This window comes from Balaenoptera acutorostrata, chromosome 2, assembly GCF_949987535.1.
Source record: "Balaenoptera acutorostrata chromosome 2, mBalAcu1.1, whole genome shotgun sequence".
NCBI lineage: Eukaryota > Metazoa > Chordata > Mammalia > Artiodactyla > Balaenopteridae > Balaenoptera > Balaenoptera acutorostrata.
Window position 1 is genome coordinate 176,232,572 of NC_080065.1, and position 17,796 is coordinate 176,250,367.

Here is a 17,796-nt window from a genome sequence, read left to right on the forward strand (position 1 = left end):
AGTCCCATCTTGCCGTGCGCCCGCGTCGCCGCGCTTACGGTCTCTGGCTGAGACTCGAATCTGAGGGGTTGGAGAGCCCCCCAGAGTTGGGCGTTGAGCAGAAGGAAGAATGAGGCTGAGGGGCTGGGACGGGATCTGGAGGTTTCGGGAGAGGATGCGAACCATAGGAGTTTTCTGCTCACGGTTGGGGGTTGCCTCAGACAAGGGTCAGGTGGGGAGCGAGTTGGAGATGCAGGAGAGAATTTGTTAATGCTCACCCCCTACTTTTAATATGTCTAGCGTCCAATGGCCCCGAGCAGGCCTCGGGGGAGAGAGGAGTCTGGGCAGAATAATGTAACCCCTGCTGCCTGGATAGTCCACAGTATTGGCCCTCGTGTGATCACAGGTCTTTCTTCCTCTCCCCAGATGGTGAATTTCAGTACTGAATCGAAAATCAAAAAAAAAAAATTTTTTTCCCCGTATTTATTATGCACCTACTTCCTGTCAATGTACACAACAGCGCTGTGCACGGCAAACTTACTTCAACTAGAAGCGCTCAGTGCAAAAAAGAAACTCAAAGAACTAATGCCCAACCGTGAATCTGAGATGGGAGACAAAACACCTCTCAGTTTACAACAGCCTCCCTGCCTGAGCATCTCATCACACTGCACCTTCCTATCAAGGTATTTCTCAAACACGGTCCCCAAACACAAGCCAATTGCTTCACCTAGAGAAGCAATAACAGCCACTTTGATTGTCAGAGTTAACGATGGCTGTATGAACATTGACCTTACTTTAGAACTTCACTCTACAAGGAGTTTCAGTATTTTATCCCTACTTTATAGATGAAGAACCTGAACCACAGAAAGGCTAAATGACTTGCCCAAGATCACACAGCAAACACACCAGAATAGTTTGAAGCTGGGACTGTGTGACTGACCAAAACCTGAATTTGATTGTCCTCCCTCTTCAGACTTTCCCAAGGTCAGGGCAGGTGAGCTCAGTGAAAGGAGGTGCTGGGACTCCATCAGCTCCCTCTGCCTCCTGATACTCCAGAATAGAGGCTGAGCTGCTGCAGGGGCGACCTACTTCTCCCACTTATGTTTCTTTTTAAAGATCCAGAGGCTGTGGGTGGCTTTGAGGGAGGAGGAGGTAGAGTTGGCTCCATTGGCTTCCTATGTCCTCTCCCCCACACTACATCCCCAAGGTTAAAGTCACACTTGGGCCAGCTCAGCATCCTGAAAGTAGGAGGGAGACCTTTGAGGTGATGTGGAAAATAAACCAGACAAGCCTTACAGTGTGTTAGCAAGAAGTAAGGGGGGGACATGTTGCCTGTTCCAAAGGCTGTTTGCTCACTCTTCAAGCCGGGCGTGGTTTCAGCTCAGGGTCTTTGCACCTGCTGTTCCTTTAGCCTGAACACTCTTCCAAGGACCATCTTCACTGCCTGCCCCACCTCCTTCGGGACTTGGAACAAATGGTGTGGCCATTCCCGACCAACTTAAAGTTGCCATCTCTCCCACTCTCATCACAGTCCCCCTTTCACGCTTTTTTCCCCCACCATAGAATGTATAACCATGTGGTGTTCTGTATTTTGTTTCTTGTCTGTTTCCCCCAACCAGAATGTTTGCTCCACTAGGACAGGGAGTTTGGTGTTTTGGTGCTCAGTATTTGGAATGCCCCACGCCCCACAGGCTGAATCTGGCAGTGTGAGGCTGGATAGGTGCTACCTCAGCCCTCCTCCCCCTGCCTCCACGGGTGGTGGAGGGCCAAGCACATGGTTACCACCTGATCCTGAGTCATGATGCTCCCCTGTGGTAAGAGGGACGGGAGCCTGGCCCTAGGATGGGCAGGAGTGTTGAGCTGCTCAGCATTCGTGCCTGGGAAGGCCTGGGAGATGGGCCCACAGCTGGGGGGCCTAGATGTTGCTCCAGGTCTAATAGGTTTGAAAAGGGGTCAGGAGGCAAGGGCATCTTAAAACATCTGTGGGCTCCAGGGAAAGCAGGCAGCCAGGCAGCCTTCAGCTCCAGCAGGATGAGCAATGCGGCCAGGAAGACACAGAAGTAAAAGGAGTACTAGAGGGGCACTAGGGGCATCAGGTTTCCTTTAGGACGCCTTGTCCCCTGATATATCAGCTGTCATGTTCTGCAACGTGGGACAAACAAGACCCTTTGCATTCTTTCTCCTATTATATATACGACTCGGTGGGGCGAACCCCAGCTTCCCTGGAAGGGCTACAGGTAGCTGGCAGGACAGAGCAGCCCCACGGGAATCCAAATCCTAGCCCTCTTTCCTTCCTCCACTGCCAACACCCCATCACCTCCCCTTGCCTGATCATGGCCTGGCCTCCTCCATCTCCCAGGTTCTGCCCAGACCCCTTCAGCCAGAGGGATCCTGTTAAGACATACTGAATGAAACACATCATGTTGCTCCTTACCTCACAACCCCCCCAAAGGTTTCTCACCCAAATTCTCACCCTAGCACACAAGGCTCTGCATATAATCCACCCATGCTCCTCACTCAGCCAGCTCCAGTCATAGGGGCCTCCTCAAAGCTCCCCATAAGGGCCAGGCACTCTCCCTGTCTTTATGCTGGCTGTTCACTACCCCTGGGACAGGCTTCCTCACCTCCCTCAGGACTCTGATCAGATGTCAACTAAAATAGACCCCTCCCTGCAGCCTCTATCCTGTCCTTCTTCGCAGTCACCTCCCAAAATGGCTTCCCCCTTTCATCTGTGTCTGTTTCCTTCCACAATGGCAGGGAGCATGCATGGTCTGTTCTGTTCACTGCAGCAGCCGCAGGGCCCAGAAAAACCCAGGCACACGGTAGGTGCTCAGTGTCTTCTGATTTGAACAAACTGACAGCTTTGGCCCAGCACAAATGGGACTGTGAAGAGACACTGAACAAGAACACCCAACAGTGGGGGGGAAGTCAGGGGTGAGACCTGAGGAGAGTTCAGGCCTACAGGAGGTGATGCACCCTCGTTCTCCCCCCACACCCCCAAATCCCTCCCTCACTGGGCCAGATCCAGGCTTTGGTGGGTGCAGTGCCAGCCATGAGGGGAGGGCTTAGGTTGGAAAACAGCAAAGAAGGCAAACCAAGCACACAGCTCCAGCACTAGGTCAAGTTCTTTACTTCCCAGAAGTGATGGCTAAAGGGAGGGAGGAGAGGGTGAGACGAGGAAGACAGAAAGAGCCAGAGAGAGGGAGGAGCTGGGAAGACAGGGGACAGTAAACCACTGTTCTATGAAGTCTCAGGAGGCAAGTGCTCAAGGTAAAAAAGAGTCCTGGAGAATCGTCCGCAGCTGCGGCAGCTGCGGGAAGCATCTCGGTTTCCTTCTGTATATAAGTCCTTGGGGAAAAAGGCTGCCGCGCTGCCGCTGCATTAAATAGTTATGTACATCGCAGAGTCCCAGGCCGTGGGCAGGCAGGGAGGGGGGTCATTTCACCAGGGGCCGAGTTTTATCATCATCGCCGCACTGGTGGGCTTTGTACTTTTTCACCTCTGCCATGTACTTGGCCCATGCATCACCTTTACTTGTTAATACCTGTTGGGGGGAGGGGAGGGACACACGGGGGTTGGGAAGGAGATGCCAAGGAGGCCAGGAACCAGGGTCAGGACTGTCCTGAGACAGCTGACCCACCCACAGTGTCACCCCAAAGGTCTTGGGTGTGAGGTAAAGATATGGAGAATCAAGTTATCTGGGAACTTTGTTGAAAGCCCTCCTCCCCCACCCAGTACACCCATCCAAGGGCTAGATACTGAAGAGGGAGGGACAGGGCACCTGGGCCAGGAACTGAGGCTGGAAGGAAAAGGCAACGTGGGCGGCCCCCCACACCCAGCCTGCTCACCTCATCCTCCGTCTTCTGCTTCTTGGCTACTATTCCCGTCTTGAGGGCTAGTTTGTTCCCGCCTCTGCGCTTGCCCACCTGGGTGAAGGGACAGAAGACTGCAACGGTTACAGGAGCCGGGGCCCGCCCTTGGCGGCGCTGAGGCCCACTACACCTTCCTAGCCCGGCCCGGTGGCCCGTCCCGACGCCGCGCCCAGCTCCACCAGCCGGCCGACCTGCGCAGCAATCAGAGAGGAGCACACGCGACTCAGCGCCTGCCCTGGGCCCATGATGCCCAGGCAGTCCTGGGCCCCCGGGCTGCCCTCCCAGGGAGAGAAAAGAATTCCCACATCGGTGGGGACGAGTGCTGTCCTCACCCTCCCCTAGTAGGAACCACACAGGCAGCAACAGCTCCCTTTATTGAGCACTTACTGTATGCTAAGCCCTGTGCCAAGTGCTTTGGATATACTATCTCCTTCCACTTTCACAGTCACCTTACAATGAAGGTTACGATCCCCATTGTAAAGATGAGGAAACATCTCTGAAAAGGAGAAGCCTGTACCCTGGATCATGCCGACAGCAAACAGTGGAGCTGGATTCAGGGTCAGGTGTGTCTAGGCCACAGAGCAGCATTCTTAACCACCAAGCGACACTGTTCCCCTACACGTAACCGGGCCTGGCCTCTTCGAGGGTGCTCCTGCAAATGGCCCCTTGATGAACAAATGAAACAGGCAGTGACAACTACTGCTATTCTCACTCACAGAGGGGCACTCGGCCTCCACCCAGTTCTCACACCAGCCCAGGTCCTGCCACTTCCCCTTCCTCAAACATAAGTCTTACTCTGAACTTTCATCCTGGTCCTCTGTTTTCTCCCACAGACTTGAGGGTTTCTTGTGCCCCAGGGGCTGCAACAGGCTTTACAGACATCCCATCCCTATCCCTCAGCCAGGCATTAAGTGACCTGCGCTGCTGGGACTATTCTCACACTCATTTTTGACGGATGAAGAAACTTGACCCCCAGTTCGTTACTCTCACACCACACTTTGTTCTCCACACCACAGGAATTTGCTCTCAACACCAGAGAAAAAGCAAGCTCAGAGTTGACAATCAATATAGGTACCATTTCTTTGGCCTAGAGTTTCTCAATCGCATATATTAGTGACATTTTGAACTGGATCATTTTTGTTGGGGAGGGGGAGGAGACGGTTGTTCTGCGCATTGTAGGATGTTGAGCACCATTCCTGCCCTCTACTCATAAATGTAAACAGCACTCCCTCCCCCAGTCTGACAACCAAAATGTCTCCAGACTTTGCCAAATGTGGGGATGATGTGAGGGGAATCGGCCCCAGTTGAGAACCACTGGTTTAGCCCTTCCTATAAGAAAGGCCCAGTGCTAATCACATCAGAAGATGCGATGATGCCCATTTTTGCAAGCAGGGAAAATGAGGTTAGGCCAGATCAGACGCCCCAGGAAAGCAGAGATGCCTGTCATAATCAACACAGCATACCCATCACCTAGCACACTGCCCAGCACAAGGTAAGGTGCTCAATAAATGGACACTGGACGAATGAGACTCAGGTAAGTCAAGCAAATCTCCTAGGGTCACACAGTAAGCAGTCTGAGTCTCTCATCCACACAGCTCAGACTCCAGACTTGACTATGCCCCCCATCCCCATAGTGGGAGATGGTCCCAGTATCCAAAGTTCGGGATTCCACTCAAACAGGAATCCTGGTATCCTGGTTTCCCCATCCTCGGAGCGCTGTTTCCAATGGAATTCCCCCCAGCTCCCAGTTCTTGCGGGCATACTGCGGGGGTCCCCACCTCCGCCCCCAGACCTCTCTCGTCGAGAATCCAGTTTCCGAATCCTCAGCGGGTGACCCGGACGGCTCCCTCATCGGGGTCGGAGGGTGGACCTGGATCCCGATCCCCTTTCTCGAGCCCGATTCCCCCTGCCAAGGAAGGCCCTGGCGCCCGCCCCCACCCCCGCGGCTCCTTACGAAGCTGAGCGTGGGGCCCGGGCCGCCCTTCCTCTTCGGATCCCCGGGACCCGCGGCGGCGGCGGTGGCCGGCTGGTCGGGTCGCTGCGGGCCCGGGGGCGGCTCCTCCTGCCGCTGCCGCTGCTCCTCCTCCATCTTCCGCTTGAACAGCTCCAGGAAGCTGCCGTCGTTGGCGAACAAGTTCACGCCGCCCGACACCGGGCTCGAACCCGCGCCCGACACTTCATCATCCCCGCTCTCGGGCGACGTCCCGGGCCCGGACTCAGCCCATCGGCTCCCGCCGCCGCCGCCACCCGCGGGGCCCGGCGCCTCCCGGCCCGGAGGTTCCGCCCGTCTCCCTCGGGCAGCCATTTTGTCGCCAGGTACCTCGCAAAGGATTCCGGGAAGGCCGCTCCGGGCCCGCGCTTGGCGCCAGACTTGCCTCGTCCCGGGCAATGCATGCCGGGAAGACCTGTCTGGCCCTCAGGCATCCGCAGTGGAGGCGGGGCATGAGGGGCGGGGTGAATGAGGAGTAAGGTTTGTCGCTGCGCGCCGGCGGGCAGACGCCCCGCCCCGCGGATCGTTATAGCCCTGCTAGACTCCCGCAGACGTTACGCAGAGATGGTCTCTTCCGGAATGAGACTATTGTCCGCGCCTGGGGCTGTAGCTGGCTCTCGGAGTGAGGTTCCCGCTTGGGACTTGGGGGCGTATTAGCTTTTCGGGGCTAGAATCCCCTTCTGGCACCAGGGATAATCTCAGTGAGGGGTGGGACCTCGCCTGAGGCTGTGTGTTCAGCTGACACCTCGGAAGCTGGGTCCCTAACTAGGACTAACTAGAGGGCATATCTAGCCTGGGACCCCAGAATAGAAATGGGGGTGTCTCTGGATTGGGTACCTGTCTCTGGGGTGAAACTTTTATTTGGGAATAGAGACACAGCTGACTCCAAGGAGCTGGGGTCCCCATTTGAAAGTCAGGGTATTATTTTATGTGCTAGAGTACTCAAATGAAACCGCGGATATTCCTAGGCTGGAGTCTCTATCTAAGAGTGTCCGCTAAGGGCCTGGGACCCAGCCTGTATTCCTGCCCAGGGCAGAGTTTCAAACAGAGAATTGCCTGAACTGGAATTTCCCCTCGGACAGAGAGCAAACTGGAAGGAGGTTTTCGGGAACAGGGTCCCTTCTACGACAAGGAGCGCAGTTGCAAGTGTTGTCCCTGCCCTGTCCTGTCCTGCACGGGGGCTCAGGGCTCACTGGACAAGGACCTGCGGACCTCGCCCACAACTGGAGTCGTCCTCCCTTTAACCCACTAGCAGCCCCAGGACCTTCTCCAGCCAACTAATCGGTTCGTTTATAATTGGTTTGCGTCAGGAGCGCGGTGGCTCCCAGCCAATTGAATAACAGAAGAGACGGACCTGAGGCGGTGTTGGGACCCAGGTTGGAGAATGGGGGGGCGGGGGGGGGGGGAAATGATCGACATGAAGTTGAGCCTATGGAGTCAGGTCAGGGTGGACCTCGGATCTAACTTCTTGAAAAAGGTATGCAACGGGTGTTTGGCCGGTTGCTAAGGAGAGGTTGGCGGCTACCGGGACCTGAGAGTGATTGGTAAAAGTAAGAGAAGATGTAGCCAATGAAAGGAGCGCTGCAAGACTTAGGGGCCAATCAGTAAAGGGGAGTAACCTGGGATGTACCAATATGTTAATTAGGCAGGGGGAGTCTTTGAAGAAAATATAGACAAGAGGCTGACAAGCCGAACCTTGGAAGGGGAAGACGTTGGAAATATAGCTTCTATTAGCTCCTAAAAGTTAGGCCATGGGAAAATTAATTCAATCTTCTGGCCTTGATGGGGTTGTGATAGGAAATTTCCCCTGTAGGTGCTTTGCATGGTGCGCTCCGCTTGATCACGTGAGCCGGTTCCAAGATGGCGGCGGGGGTGGCCGGGTGGGGGGTTGAGGCAGAGGAGTTCGAAGATGCCCCTGATGTGGAGCCGCTGGAGCCCACGCTTAGCAACATCATCGAGCAGCGCAGCCTTAAGTGGATCTTCGTCGGGGGCAAGGGTGGTGTTGGAAAGACCACCTGCAGGTACGGAGGCTGCGGTGGTGGCCGGGAAAACGGGTGGGATGTACCACAGGGCGAAGGGGAGGCCAAGGACCGCGTCTTCCACCACCAGACGGGCAGGAGGGCTGGGCCGGGGCCTTCCGGGTTGTACTCTTCGGAAGTTATCTGGAGCAAATGGAAGCTACCTCCTGAATGGAGGCCTGGCACCCTCTGCGTTGGACCATCCCTGTTCAAGGGCTGAACCACACTGGATCCAGCGCACGGGAGCCGGGAGAGCGTTTAGATGTCCCAATCAGCTAGACTGTACCACAGTGAGCCCAGAGTAGGGGGAGGGGCACCGGGGCAAACTATCCTAGTCTGGTGAACCTTGCCATTCTATGCCCACGTGGGGGTGGGGGTGGAAGGCGGGAGAGAGGGCACATGATCAGACTACCCATTCAGCTGGGAAGAGGGGGAGGGGTCCCCGGGGCAAATTACCCTGGACAAGTGGACTGAACCATCGAATTTAGCAGGAGGTGCAAAGGACCCCTTAGCTTAGCGTTGAGGGAGGGGACACAGGGTCAAGTTGGCTGGATAGCTGGACCATGTTACTTTGTGCCAGCAAGGAAGCAGGCATCAGGCGGGACGGACACATTCAGCTGAACCTTACCACTATATAGCCAGCTGGAGGGCTCAGTAGGTGAGGTCTGAGAGGGTTCCTCTGCAGGGATTGAGGCTTGATCCCACAGTCATCCGTACTCTTCTCTCAAGGCCCTTGCTGATCCAGGTCCCCTGCTCCTGGGACCCTTCTTCTCCCCATGCAGACCTAAGGAGCAGAGCCTAACCTTTCACTTACCACCTTTTGGCCTTTGCCCAGCTGCAGCTTAGCAGTCCAGCTATCCAAGGGGCGGGAGAGTGTTCTGATCATCTCCACTGACCCAGCCCACAACATCTCCGATGCATTTGACCAGAAGTTCTCCAAGGTGCCTACCAAGGTCAAAGGCTATGACAACCTCTTCGCCATGGTGAGTGCAGCAGGGCTCAGCCCCGTCCCCCCGCACCTTCAGGCCTTTCCTGTGAACACCCACCATCAGCTACCATGTCCTGCCCATTCTCCATCCTCTGTCTCTCCACTTTCACTCCTTCTTCAACATACCCACAGGGGAACGAGTGAGGAACGTTTGTGGAGCAGAAAGGAGGCCAGAGTGACTGGAGCTTAGTGAGCAAGGAAGGAGGGGAGACATCAATCAGGACCACATGGTGTAGGACCTTGCAGCCCACTGAGATCAGTTTAGCTTTGTTTCCAAGTTAATGGGAAGCTGTTTGTTTTAAGCAGAGTAACGTCATGGCCAAATTCGTTTTCCAAAAAGTTCCCTGTAGCTCTCATCCAGAAATTGGATTGTAAGTCAAGGATGGAAACAAGGAGACTGGGGCAGTGACCAGGCTATGAATGGTGGTAGCCCAAAATTAGGAGGAGGGGAGAGAAGTGGTCAAATTTGGGATGTATTTTGGAATTAAAGCAAGTTAACTGCTTGGTTGTAATGGGTGAGGGAAAGAAATGAATTAAGTATAAGTACATGTCTTAGTTGGCTCTCTGGGCAGCTGAGGTGGGGAAGACTGTGAGAGGAGCAGGTTTAGAAGGCCAAAAGTCAGGAATTTTATTTGGCCACAGTGAGACCAAGGTGCCCACTGGTCATCCAAGTAGAGACATCAGGACAGCAGCTTAGTTATGTGAACCTAGAGCTCAGAGGAGGTTGGTGTTGATTTGAGAGTCATTGTCCCAAGGGTGGTGTTTAAAGCTGTGTGAGTGGAGGAACACGTGAAAGAATAGAGAGGCCCAGAAACAACCCCGGGGGCACATCAGCATTTAGGATCCAGCAGAGGAGAAGGAAGAACCATTGAAAGAGGCCAAGAAGGAGCCACAGGTGAGATGGGAGGAAAGCCAGAGAGTGTGGGCTCCTAAGCTCCAGGAGGACAAAGGGACTTGGGCAGAAAGATTGTCAGCTCTAGCAGGCACGTCAGTTTTAAGCAGATCACCCTGGGAATGGGGGCAGAAGCCTGCCTGGAATGGGTGAGCTGAGGTGGACACAGTGATCACCATGATGGGAGCAGAGAAATGAGCATGGCCATCCCTGGAGGGGGAAGGGAATGAGGGTTAAGGAAGGCTTTTCTGAGGAAGGAGGTGCTAGAGCATGTTTGTTTGCTGCTGCACATACTTCAGGGAATTCCCTGGCGGTCCAGTGGTTAGGACCCTGGGCTCTCCCTGCCAAGGGCCCAGGTTCAATCCCTGGTCAGGGAACTTAAGATCCCACAAGCTGCGCAGTGCAGCCAGAAAAAAAAAAAAAAAAGCTTCAACTGGGAGGGACAAGTGATGTTGCAGGAAGGAGTAAGGATACCGGCTGAGGACGGGCCTCAGGCAGGCGTGAGCTCGCTCCAGCGCACAGACCCAGGACTTGGGCTCTGCCAGGACCAGGGGCTTAGAAGGAATCTGGGGGGACTGGGGCGTTTCCTGGGGGGAAATGAGGGTGTTGGCAGCCAGTGGCTTCGCTTTCTCACTGAGGCACAGGCAAGGCACAGGCCTCAGCAGAGGGTGAGGGACACACGGGCCAGAAGGGGTTTGAGGAGGGAGAAGATGTGGCATTAACATTCCCATGGGTGGATTTTCTGGCTCGTCGAGTGCCTGTTGGAGATTTGTGATCAGAAATGGGGAGCAAGGTTGAGTTCTTTGTCTGGGGTGTTCCCCTGATGTTCACCTTGGTGTAGCCATGCCAGCGAGCTACGAATAACCAGGGTGGGGCTTTTGCCAACCACAGAGGGAGAAGGGAGTGTTTGCAGAGGCATCTTGTGGAGACTGGGCTGAATAAGAGTTCCGCCCAAGAGGGACACTGACGGTGAACAAGCGGGCAGAGATGCGGGGATGAGGTGGCCCAGGAAGGTCTAGAATAACAGGAAGTGAGAAGGCTGGGGTCAGAGAGTGGCCTGGTGACTAGGAACAACCCATCAAGGGTGTGACTGTGGGGGGGTGATGTGTGGACAAGCTCCCTGCAGGGAAATGACCTCTGAGGCCAGGGAGTGGAAGGCTTCGCCACAGGAAACATGAAGTCAAGTAGAAGAGGTGACACAGGCAGGAGAGAGAGAGGCAATGAGTGCAGGACGGGCCAGGGACCCCAGGCTTGGTCATCCCCTTCATGGAATCTGCATCCATGTTGAGGACCTACTCTGTGCCAGACACTTCCAGGCACTGGGGACATAGCAGTGAACAAGACAGAAAAACCCCTGCCCTCGTGGGGCTGGCATTCTGGTTAGGGAGACAGGCGATAAACATGCTAAGTAAACCATGTGAGGAGAGGCCAGATGTTAAGAAGAAAGGAAGGCAGGGCAGAGGGGGCTAGGGCTGCACTGTTAGATTGGGCGGTCAGGGAAGACTTACATTAGAGGAATGATCTGGAAGAGGTCACAGGCCCGGGTTGGGGAACAGCCCGTGAGAAGGCCCTGCAACGCACTCTGGCTTCCCTCTGGGGCACTGAACACAGTTGGCGATTTTCCATCTGCTTGTGAAAGACTTTAACAATCTGTGCCACCACCCGAGACCTTAAGCGCCTAAGGGAAGGGCCATGGCACCTCAGGGGTCTCCCCAGCTGTGACCTGATGAAGGGCTGTGCTCAGGGCGCCCCACAGGCTCCCTTGGGCTCCGTGCCCAGGTGGGAAGGCTCCAGCAACAGCAGCCTGAGTCTTGACCCTCTCGGCCCCCCAGGAGATTGACCCCAGCCTGGGTGTGGCGGAGCTGCCGGACGAGTTCTTTGAGGAGGACAACATGCTGAGCATGGGCAAGAAGATGATGCAGGAAGCCATGAGCGCCTTCCCAGGCATCGACGAGGCCATGAGCTATGCAGAGGTCATGAGGTCAGGCCCGGCGGGGACTCTGGGTGCCCGGCGCTGCCTGGGGCTAGGGTGGAAGAGGGGGCAGAGCGGGCCTGATCCTCATCTCCCTGCAGGCTGGTGAAGGGCATGAACTTCTCGGTGGTGGTGTTCGACACAGCGCCCACAGGCCACACGCTAAGACTGCTCAACTTCCCCACCATCGTCGAGCGGGGACTAGGCCGCCTCATGCAGATCAAGAACCAGATCAGCCCCTTCATCTCACAGGCAGGCAGAGCCCCAGGGCATCCAGGAGTCCCCTGAGTCAGAGTGGGCCTCCGGACCCCCAGATGTGCAGTAACACAGGCATTTCCCACATACGCTCTCAGTCAGCGCTTCCCAATGGGTGGGATGGATCTTCACTGCGGGGGGACTGTCCCCCCTACTCCGCAGCACTCAGTGTCCCCACCTCCACCCACTGAGTGCCCCAGACAGAGCTTGAAAGCACATATCCCAGAGCCAGGTGGCCCGGGTTCAAATGCTTTGCACTCTGGTGTGACACAGCTGTGTGACCTCAAGTCACTTCCCCTCTCTGGGCCTTCTCTGTCAAATGGAGAGCATGTGAATCCCTCCATGGATTATTATTAGCACGACATGACAACCCTGATGCCTTCACACTTTCGCACACCACTGCCACCTCCTTGGTTGTGTGTGGTCCCCCGGCGGGGACCTGTGCCTCAGTCACATTTGTGGGGCACTTACTGTGTGCCAGACACTGTTCCAAGCACGTGACATGTCATATAGCACAACAGCTCTACACATGGGGAAACTGAGGCTCTGGGAGGTCAAGCTAACCTGGCCACAGTCCCGCAGAAATGGCGGAGCTAGAGTTGGACCCCTGCGATCTGCTCAAGGGCCCACACCTTTAACCACTGGGGGGGTGTCAGGAGTCGTCCCCCGGGTGTCTAGTGAGCCCAACCCAGGGAGTATAATGCACCCCTGGTAAACCATGAGCCCTCTCACATCGTCCCCACAGATGTGCAACATGCTGGGCCTCGGGGACATGAACGCAGACCAGCTGGCCTCCAAGCTGGAGGAGACGCTGCCTGTCATCCGCTCCGTCAGCGAGCAGTTCAAGGACCCTGTGAGTTGCGGTCCAGGCGGGCGGCGAGAAGCTCGGGGGAAAGAGACAGGGCTGAAATCTGCCCCTCCCTGTCCTCTCTTGGATCCTGCAGGAGCAAACCACCTTCATCTGTGTGTGCATTGCTGAGTTCCTGTCCCTGTATGAAACGGAGCGGCTGATCCAGGAGCTGGCCAAGTGCAAGATCGACACGCACAACATCATCGTCAACCAACTCGTCTTCCCTGATCCCGAGAAGCCCTGCAAGATGTGTGAGGCCCGCCACAAGATCCAGGCCAAGTACTTGGACCAGGTGCGCACACCCACCCTCCCACCCAGCCCTCATACCTCTGACCCTGGAAGCTGGGGTCTGGCCCAGCCCAGCCAAGGCACTGCTGACCTTTTACTGTATTCTATGACCTTTTGCTCCAGCCCACCTTCTGTTCCTCGCCCCAACCCCCTGCCCTTCACCCACTGCTTCAGACCTTATGATTCTGGCCTTCACAGACTGGCTGGCCTGGCCTGGCTACCTCTCACCCTGGGGAGTGGGAGGTCCAGCCCAGTGGTCTCTGACCTCACTGGCGCCACTCCCACCTATGTCCCTGTGAAGCCCTTGCTCATATTCTCTCCCTGACTCTGGGAGACCCCTAGCCCGACCCTTTACATTGATCACATTCTGTCCCTGCCCTGTGGCCCCCTGACTGCTGCCTTCTGCCCTCTGCCCCTGCCGCAGATGGAGGACCTATATGAAGATTTCCACATTGTGAAGCTGCCACTGCTGCCCCATGAGGTTCGGGGGGCGGACAAGGTCAACACCTTCTCTGCTCTTCTCCTGGAGCCCTACAAGCCCCCCAGTGCCCAGTAGCACCACCACCAGCCCCAGCTGCTGCCATTTCACACTCACCCGCCACCCGCCGGGGCAGAGTTTGCACAAAGTTCCCCCATAATACAGGGGAACCACTCGGGGGAAGGGAGGCGGGGAGGGGGTCTTTTCCCCCTGGTGGGGCTGGGGGAGCTGTAGCTGCCCCCGCACCTCTCCCCGCCTCTCCTCCCTCAATAAAATGATCTTAAACTACTGTGGATGTTGACATGGGGGGTTGGGGCCTAGTACCTCCATGTACATTTGCAAAGGTTGTACACTGCACAAAGATGTCACATCCAGAGAGGCATAGATGTATGTTTAGGTCTGTCACAACAGAGACCAAATAGAGATGTGTGTTTATTGTGGTAATTTTGGAAGGAGGGTTTTTCTGTAAAGGGGTGCCTTTTTCTAGCTCTATATGGGTAAGGCTGTCCTCTGGGGCTGTAAAGCCTGGAGTAGAAGAAAGGGGCATCTGCCCACTTCCTTCAAGGCTCAGAGCGTGGGAACTGGGAGGCCCCTTGGCCAGCCCCAGGCTGGTGGGGAGCGGATTAGGTTGGCAGCGGGCCCAGCACTGCCTGCTGTTTGGTTTGGGAATTAGTGGGCACCCTGGGCAGAGGCTGGGCCTGCCAGACTGCGGATTAACAGTCTCCACCCCCACCCCCCAATTCCTGTTACATGGAATGGCATCAGCCCCTCCCAGCACAGGGCTGCAACAGCGGGGCTGATTAAGGGGCAGGATGACAAAAGACTCAGGCTGGACGGGCCCTGAAGTCCTGTCCTGCCCCCAGAGCAGTCTCACTGAGTGGCCTGCCGCCTGTTTCCTGCAGTTTGAGCTTCAGTGTCCGTATTCCTAAAATGGAGACAGAAGTGTGGCCATTCATAGGACCATGGCACAAATTTACCTGACCCTGGAAGGGTTAGCAAACCAGCCTGAAAGGCATAAAGCAGCCCCCCTTCTCTCCTTCGCTCCTCCCTCTGCCACTGCCTGGACAGTCGCTGTCATCCCCAAGACCCAGGACTGGCATGACCTTGGGCGTTTGCAAGTTCCAAGCTGGAGCTGGATGGAGGTGGAGGGAGAAAGGGGGTGACTGAGGACACGCATGAGTCAGGAAGTGGTGTTCACAGATCACACCCAGGGTGTGTATGAGGGGAATGCAACCACGAGCCTAGACGTGTCCCCCCAATTCAGTCAGGTGTACACAAGCCCGTGTGGGCACGTCCACATTGAGGAGGTGCTTGTAAACGAACATGGCAGTGCAGCCCATGGCAGGACCCCAGGCTCCGAACCAAACTGCCTGGGTTCAGATCCCAGCTGTGCCATGAACAGGCTGTGCGTCCTCTGAGCCTCCGCTTCTCTACCTTGATAGCGGGAATAAGAGCACAAACTTCACATTTCCTGCTTGTGAGGACGCAATGAAATGAAATAGGTAACGACTTTACAATGGCCCCAGGCATGTACCTGCCAAGGACTATTTGTTACTATTCACTGTAACAATTAGTAAGCACGTGAACTAGCCTGGGCAACCCGCCTCTGCCCCAGCAGGGGTCCAGCAGTCAGAAGTGTGTGGGGACAGTGAGCTGGGGGAGGGGAGATGAGCGCGGGGGTCGATGGGGGCTGTGGAGGGGAGGGCTGGCTGCAGTATGTGAGGATACATCCAAGGGAATAGGGGCCTCTGGTCAGGTATGGAGCCCATCAGCCTGAAGCCTGTCCGCTCCCCAGTTCCCGTAGCTAGCAGAATCACCCTTCATCCTCTTTTATGTGCTGTCCAGCAGCTGGATGGCAGAGACACGGGTCCGAGGACAGCCAGTCCGGGCTGGTTCCTAATTACCCCGGGCTGGGCAGACACCTGCCAGGTTAGGAACACAGCGTCCTGGCTGGCCGGACCTTCGGGGGCAGGGTCGAGCGGAGCCATGTGCACTCCTGGTGCTGGGGTGGACTTGAGAGGCTCAGGGGCACCCCAGGGCGCCCCTCTTGGAGCCGGAACCCTGAGCATCTGCCCCTCCCACACTGGGCTATGCATTCAAAGATGAGGATGGAGGGCTGTTTGTGCCAGGCTAGAGTGCCCCCTTTGTAGGTGTGTCTGTGAAGGGAGAACACCTGTCCTGTATCCATGCCAAATGTGGGGACAAGGTTTTGTGTCCCTAAGCTTGTGTGTTCATGGCAATGTCCAAAGTGTCTGAGACCCAGGGTGTGTGTGTGCCTGCCCGTCGCCGCCCGCAGTGAGGGGGTGTTGGGGACGGTGTGTCTTACGTATTGATGTACAAATAAATGCAGGTGAGTTTCATAAGGGGTTATGGCCTGACTATCTGGATGTGACCCTCTGGGTCTGTGGGACTGTTGGGAGGGGTCGATGTTGTATGAGTGTGTCTTTGCTACATTGGCATATCGAAGGGACTCCCTAGGACCCGGCTCTGACCCCAGGACTGTGTGCTGCTGTGCTGAGGGCAGGTGCTCCTGCAACTGGCGTGTGGCCATGGTGCGTTTTTGTGCAGGGGAGATCAGGAATAAATGTCTGCTACCTCCCTCTGTGTGATGGTTCACGTGTGAAGGCATTCAGGAGTCGGGCTGGGGTCTGCACTTGGCTGGTTGTGTGACCTTGCGTGTGTCTTTATTACATAGTATGATCATGAAGGAATTCAGGGTGCCTGGGTCCCTGCCCCTGTGTTCCTGGGTGGCTGTTTGAAGCACTATGTGGGTGCCTGAGAGCTGAGAGCCTGGTGGGTTAGGGTCCATCTGCTTTATATCTGCGTATGGGGGTGGGGGGGCTAAGTGTTGTCTCTTTGGTGACTCTGGAAGTCTTTGTGACAGTGTGTACTGCTTTCTGGGTCACCGTGGTCACGGGAGGCTGTGTTGAGGAAAGCTGTATTTGTGTCTGGGTCTATGGTGTGTGTTTCTAGGTGCATCTTTGTGTGTGATTACAGGTGAGTGTGGAGCGACCCAGACTCACTGAGCAGTGTGTGTATATGTCTGGGTCTGGTAAAGACAGGGTTCCTGCCCCCTCCCCCAGGTCTAGGTCCAAGATTTCTTGGACCTGCCAGTGACTAACTGGGAGACGGGACAGGGAGGAGCTAAGAAGGACAAGGTGAATTCCCCACCCCCTGCCCCAGGTAACAAACTGATGAGACTTCAAAGTTCTGAGGCTGCAACTGAGGGGGGAGGGCCAGGGAGGGGCCACCCACGCCCACTCCCCAGCCCCCTCCCTCACAGAATCTGGCTTCAGCCCCACCCAACCCTGAAGCCCATCCTTTCCCCGTCCCTGAGTGTCCCTGAACCAGCCACGAGGTGAGAAGGACCCAGGCCTGGGGGAATAGGGAACCTTGAGGACGAGTCGGTCTGCAGGCAAGAATCCATCTGAGTCCTCAGGGTAGGATGTGTGTGGAGGGCTCAGAAGGCTAGAGGGGGATGGACAGAGGAAAGGTCTAGGTGGATCCAGAAGAGGGAGGGGACAGAGCCAGGTCGATTAAGTGGGAGGGAGATAGGCTGGGGCAGCTGTGCAGGAGAAGGAGCCAGCCTGAGGCCGAGGGGCTATGGGAGAGGACCTGGGGCCTGGAAGCTTGGGGACCCGGCTTTGGAGGGCTTCAAAAGGAAGTGCCGGGGAGAGAATGGGCCGAGACTGGGTTAGGGGAGTAGGGGGAGGGAAAGCAGAAGTGGGACTTGAGGGAGGGAAGTCAGTTGGAGCCCCGGGAACATAGAAACTGAGGCGCTAGGGACTCGGGGAGCGGGGGGTGGCTGTAGATGGCGTCCAGGTAAGGGGTATGGGATCAGAGAGGGCAGCTCGGGTTAACTCGGTGGACCAAGGGCCTTGGGGGTGGGGGATGAACGGAGAGGGCCTGGGGAGGTCGGCGCAGGACGCTGGGACCTGGAGTCCAAGGAAGGGAGTGGCTTGCCAGAGGGGCCTTGGGGAGGAGGGCTGGGGGCTAGGGCAGGACTGAACAGGTGGGAGGAGACGGGAAGCTGAGCCAGAGCCGGTACCGGGGAGGTGGCCGGGCGTGGAAAGTGACGCGGAGCTGAGTCGTCCCCACACCTTTCCACCCTCGCCCGCAGCCTTCCAGCCCGGCCCGGCCCCCCATTCCTCGGCCCCCAATCCCGGGTCCGGTCCAGCCCCCTCTCCTTGGGCTCGACCGGCCCGGACGCCGCG

General features: G+C 56.4%; 2 protein-coding genes across 3 annotated transcripts; one reads left to right on the forward strand and one right to left on the reverse strand.

Moving 5' to 3' along the window:
• Positions 1-3,086: 3,086 nt before the first annotated feature.
• On the reverse strand, positions 3,087-6,233 carry TRIR (telomerase RNA component interacting RNase). Of its 2 annotated transcripts, XM_057540056.1 has the most exons (3): positions 5,806-6,218; positions 3,828-3,905; positions 3,087-3,523 (listed from the first exon to the last, which is right to left on the reverse strand). In XM_057540056.1, exons 1-3 carry the CDS (start codon positions 6,154-6,156, stop codon positions 3,416-3,418), a joined length of 537 nt encoding a protein of 178 aa, XP_057396039.1. In that variant the 5' UTR covers positions 6,157-6,218; the 3' UTR covers positions 3,087-3,415. The 2 variants fall into 2 exon arrangements, with proteins under 2 accessions (XP_057396039.1, XP_057396040.1); XM_057540057.1 differs by lacking the exon at positions 3,087-3,523 and having other exon boundaries at positions 3,829-3,905; positions 5,829-6,233.
• Positions 6,234-7,671: 1,438 nt separating this feature from the next.
• Positions 7,672-13,871, forward strand: GET3 (guided entry of tail-anchored proteins factor 3, ATPase). Its single transcript, XM_007171949.2, has 7 exons — positions 7,672-7,862; positions 8,695-8,842; positions 11,572-11,720; positions 11,813-11,963; positions 12,712-12,819; positions 12,911-13,108; positions 13,529-13,871. The coding sequence occupies exons 1-7, from the start codon at positions 7,702-7,704 to the stop codon at positions 13,658-13,660; spliced, it is 1,047 nt and encodes a 348-aa protein (XP_007172011.1). The 5' UTR covers positions 7,672-7,701; the 3' UTR covers positions 13,661-13,871.
• Positions 13,872-17,796: the final 3,925 nt, after the last annotated feature.

Coding starts and splice junctions, on each gene's coding strand:
- TRIR (XM_057540056.1), bottom strand. CDS start 6,156: ATGGCTGCCCGAGGGAGACGGGCGGAACCTCCGGGCCGGGAGGCGCCG. Junction 3,906..5,805: donor CGGGCCCCACGCTCAGCTTC/GTAAGGAGCCGC, acceptor CCCTTCACCCAG/GTGGGCAAGCGCAGAGGCGG. Junction 3,524..3,827: donor AGCAGAAGACGGAGGATGAG/GTGAGCAGGCTG, acceptor TCCCCCCAACAG/GTATTAACAAGTAAAGGTGA.
- GET3 (XM_007171949.2), top strand. CDS start 7,702: ATGGCGGCGGGGGTGGCCGGGTGGGGGGTTGAGGCAGAGGAGTTCGAA. Junction 7,863..8,694: donor GTTGGAAAGACCACCTGCAG/GTACGGAGGCTG, acceptor GCCTTTGCCCAG/CTGCAGCTTAGCAGTCCAGC. Junction 11,721..11,812: donor AGCTATGCAGAGGTCATGAG/GTCAGGCCCGGC, acceptor ATCTCCCTGCAG/GCTGGTGAAGGGCATGAACT.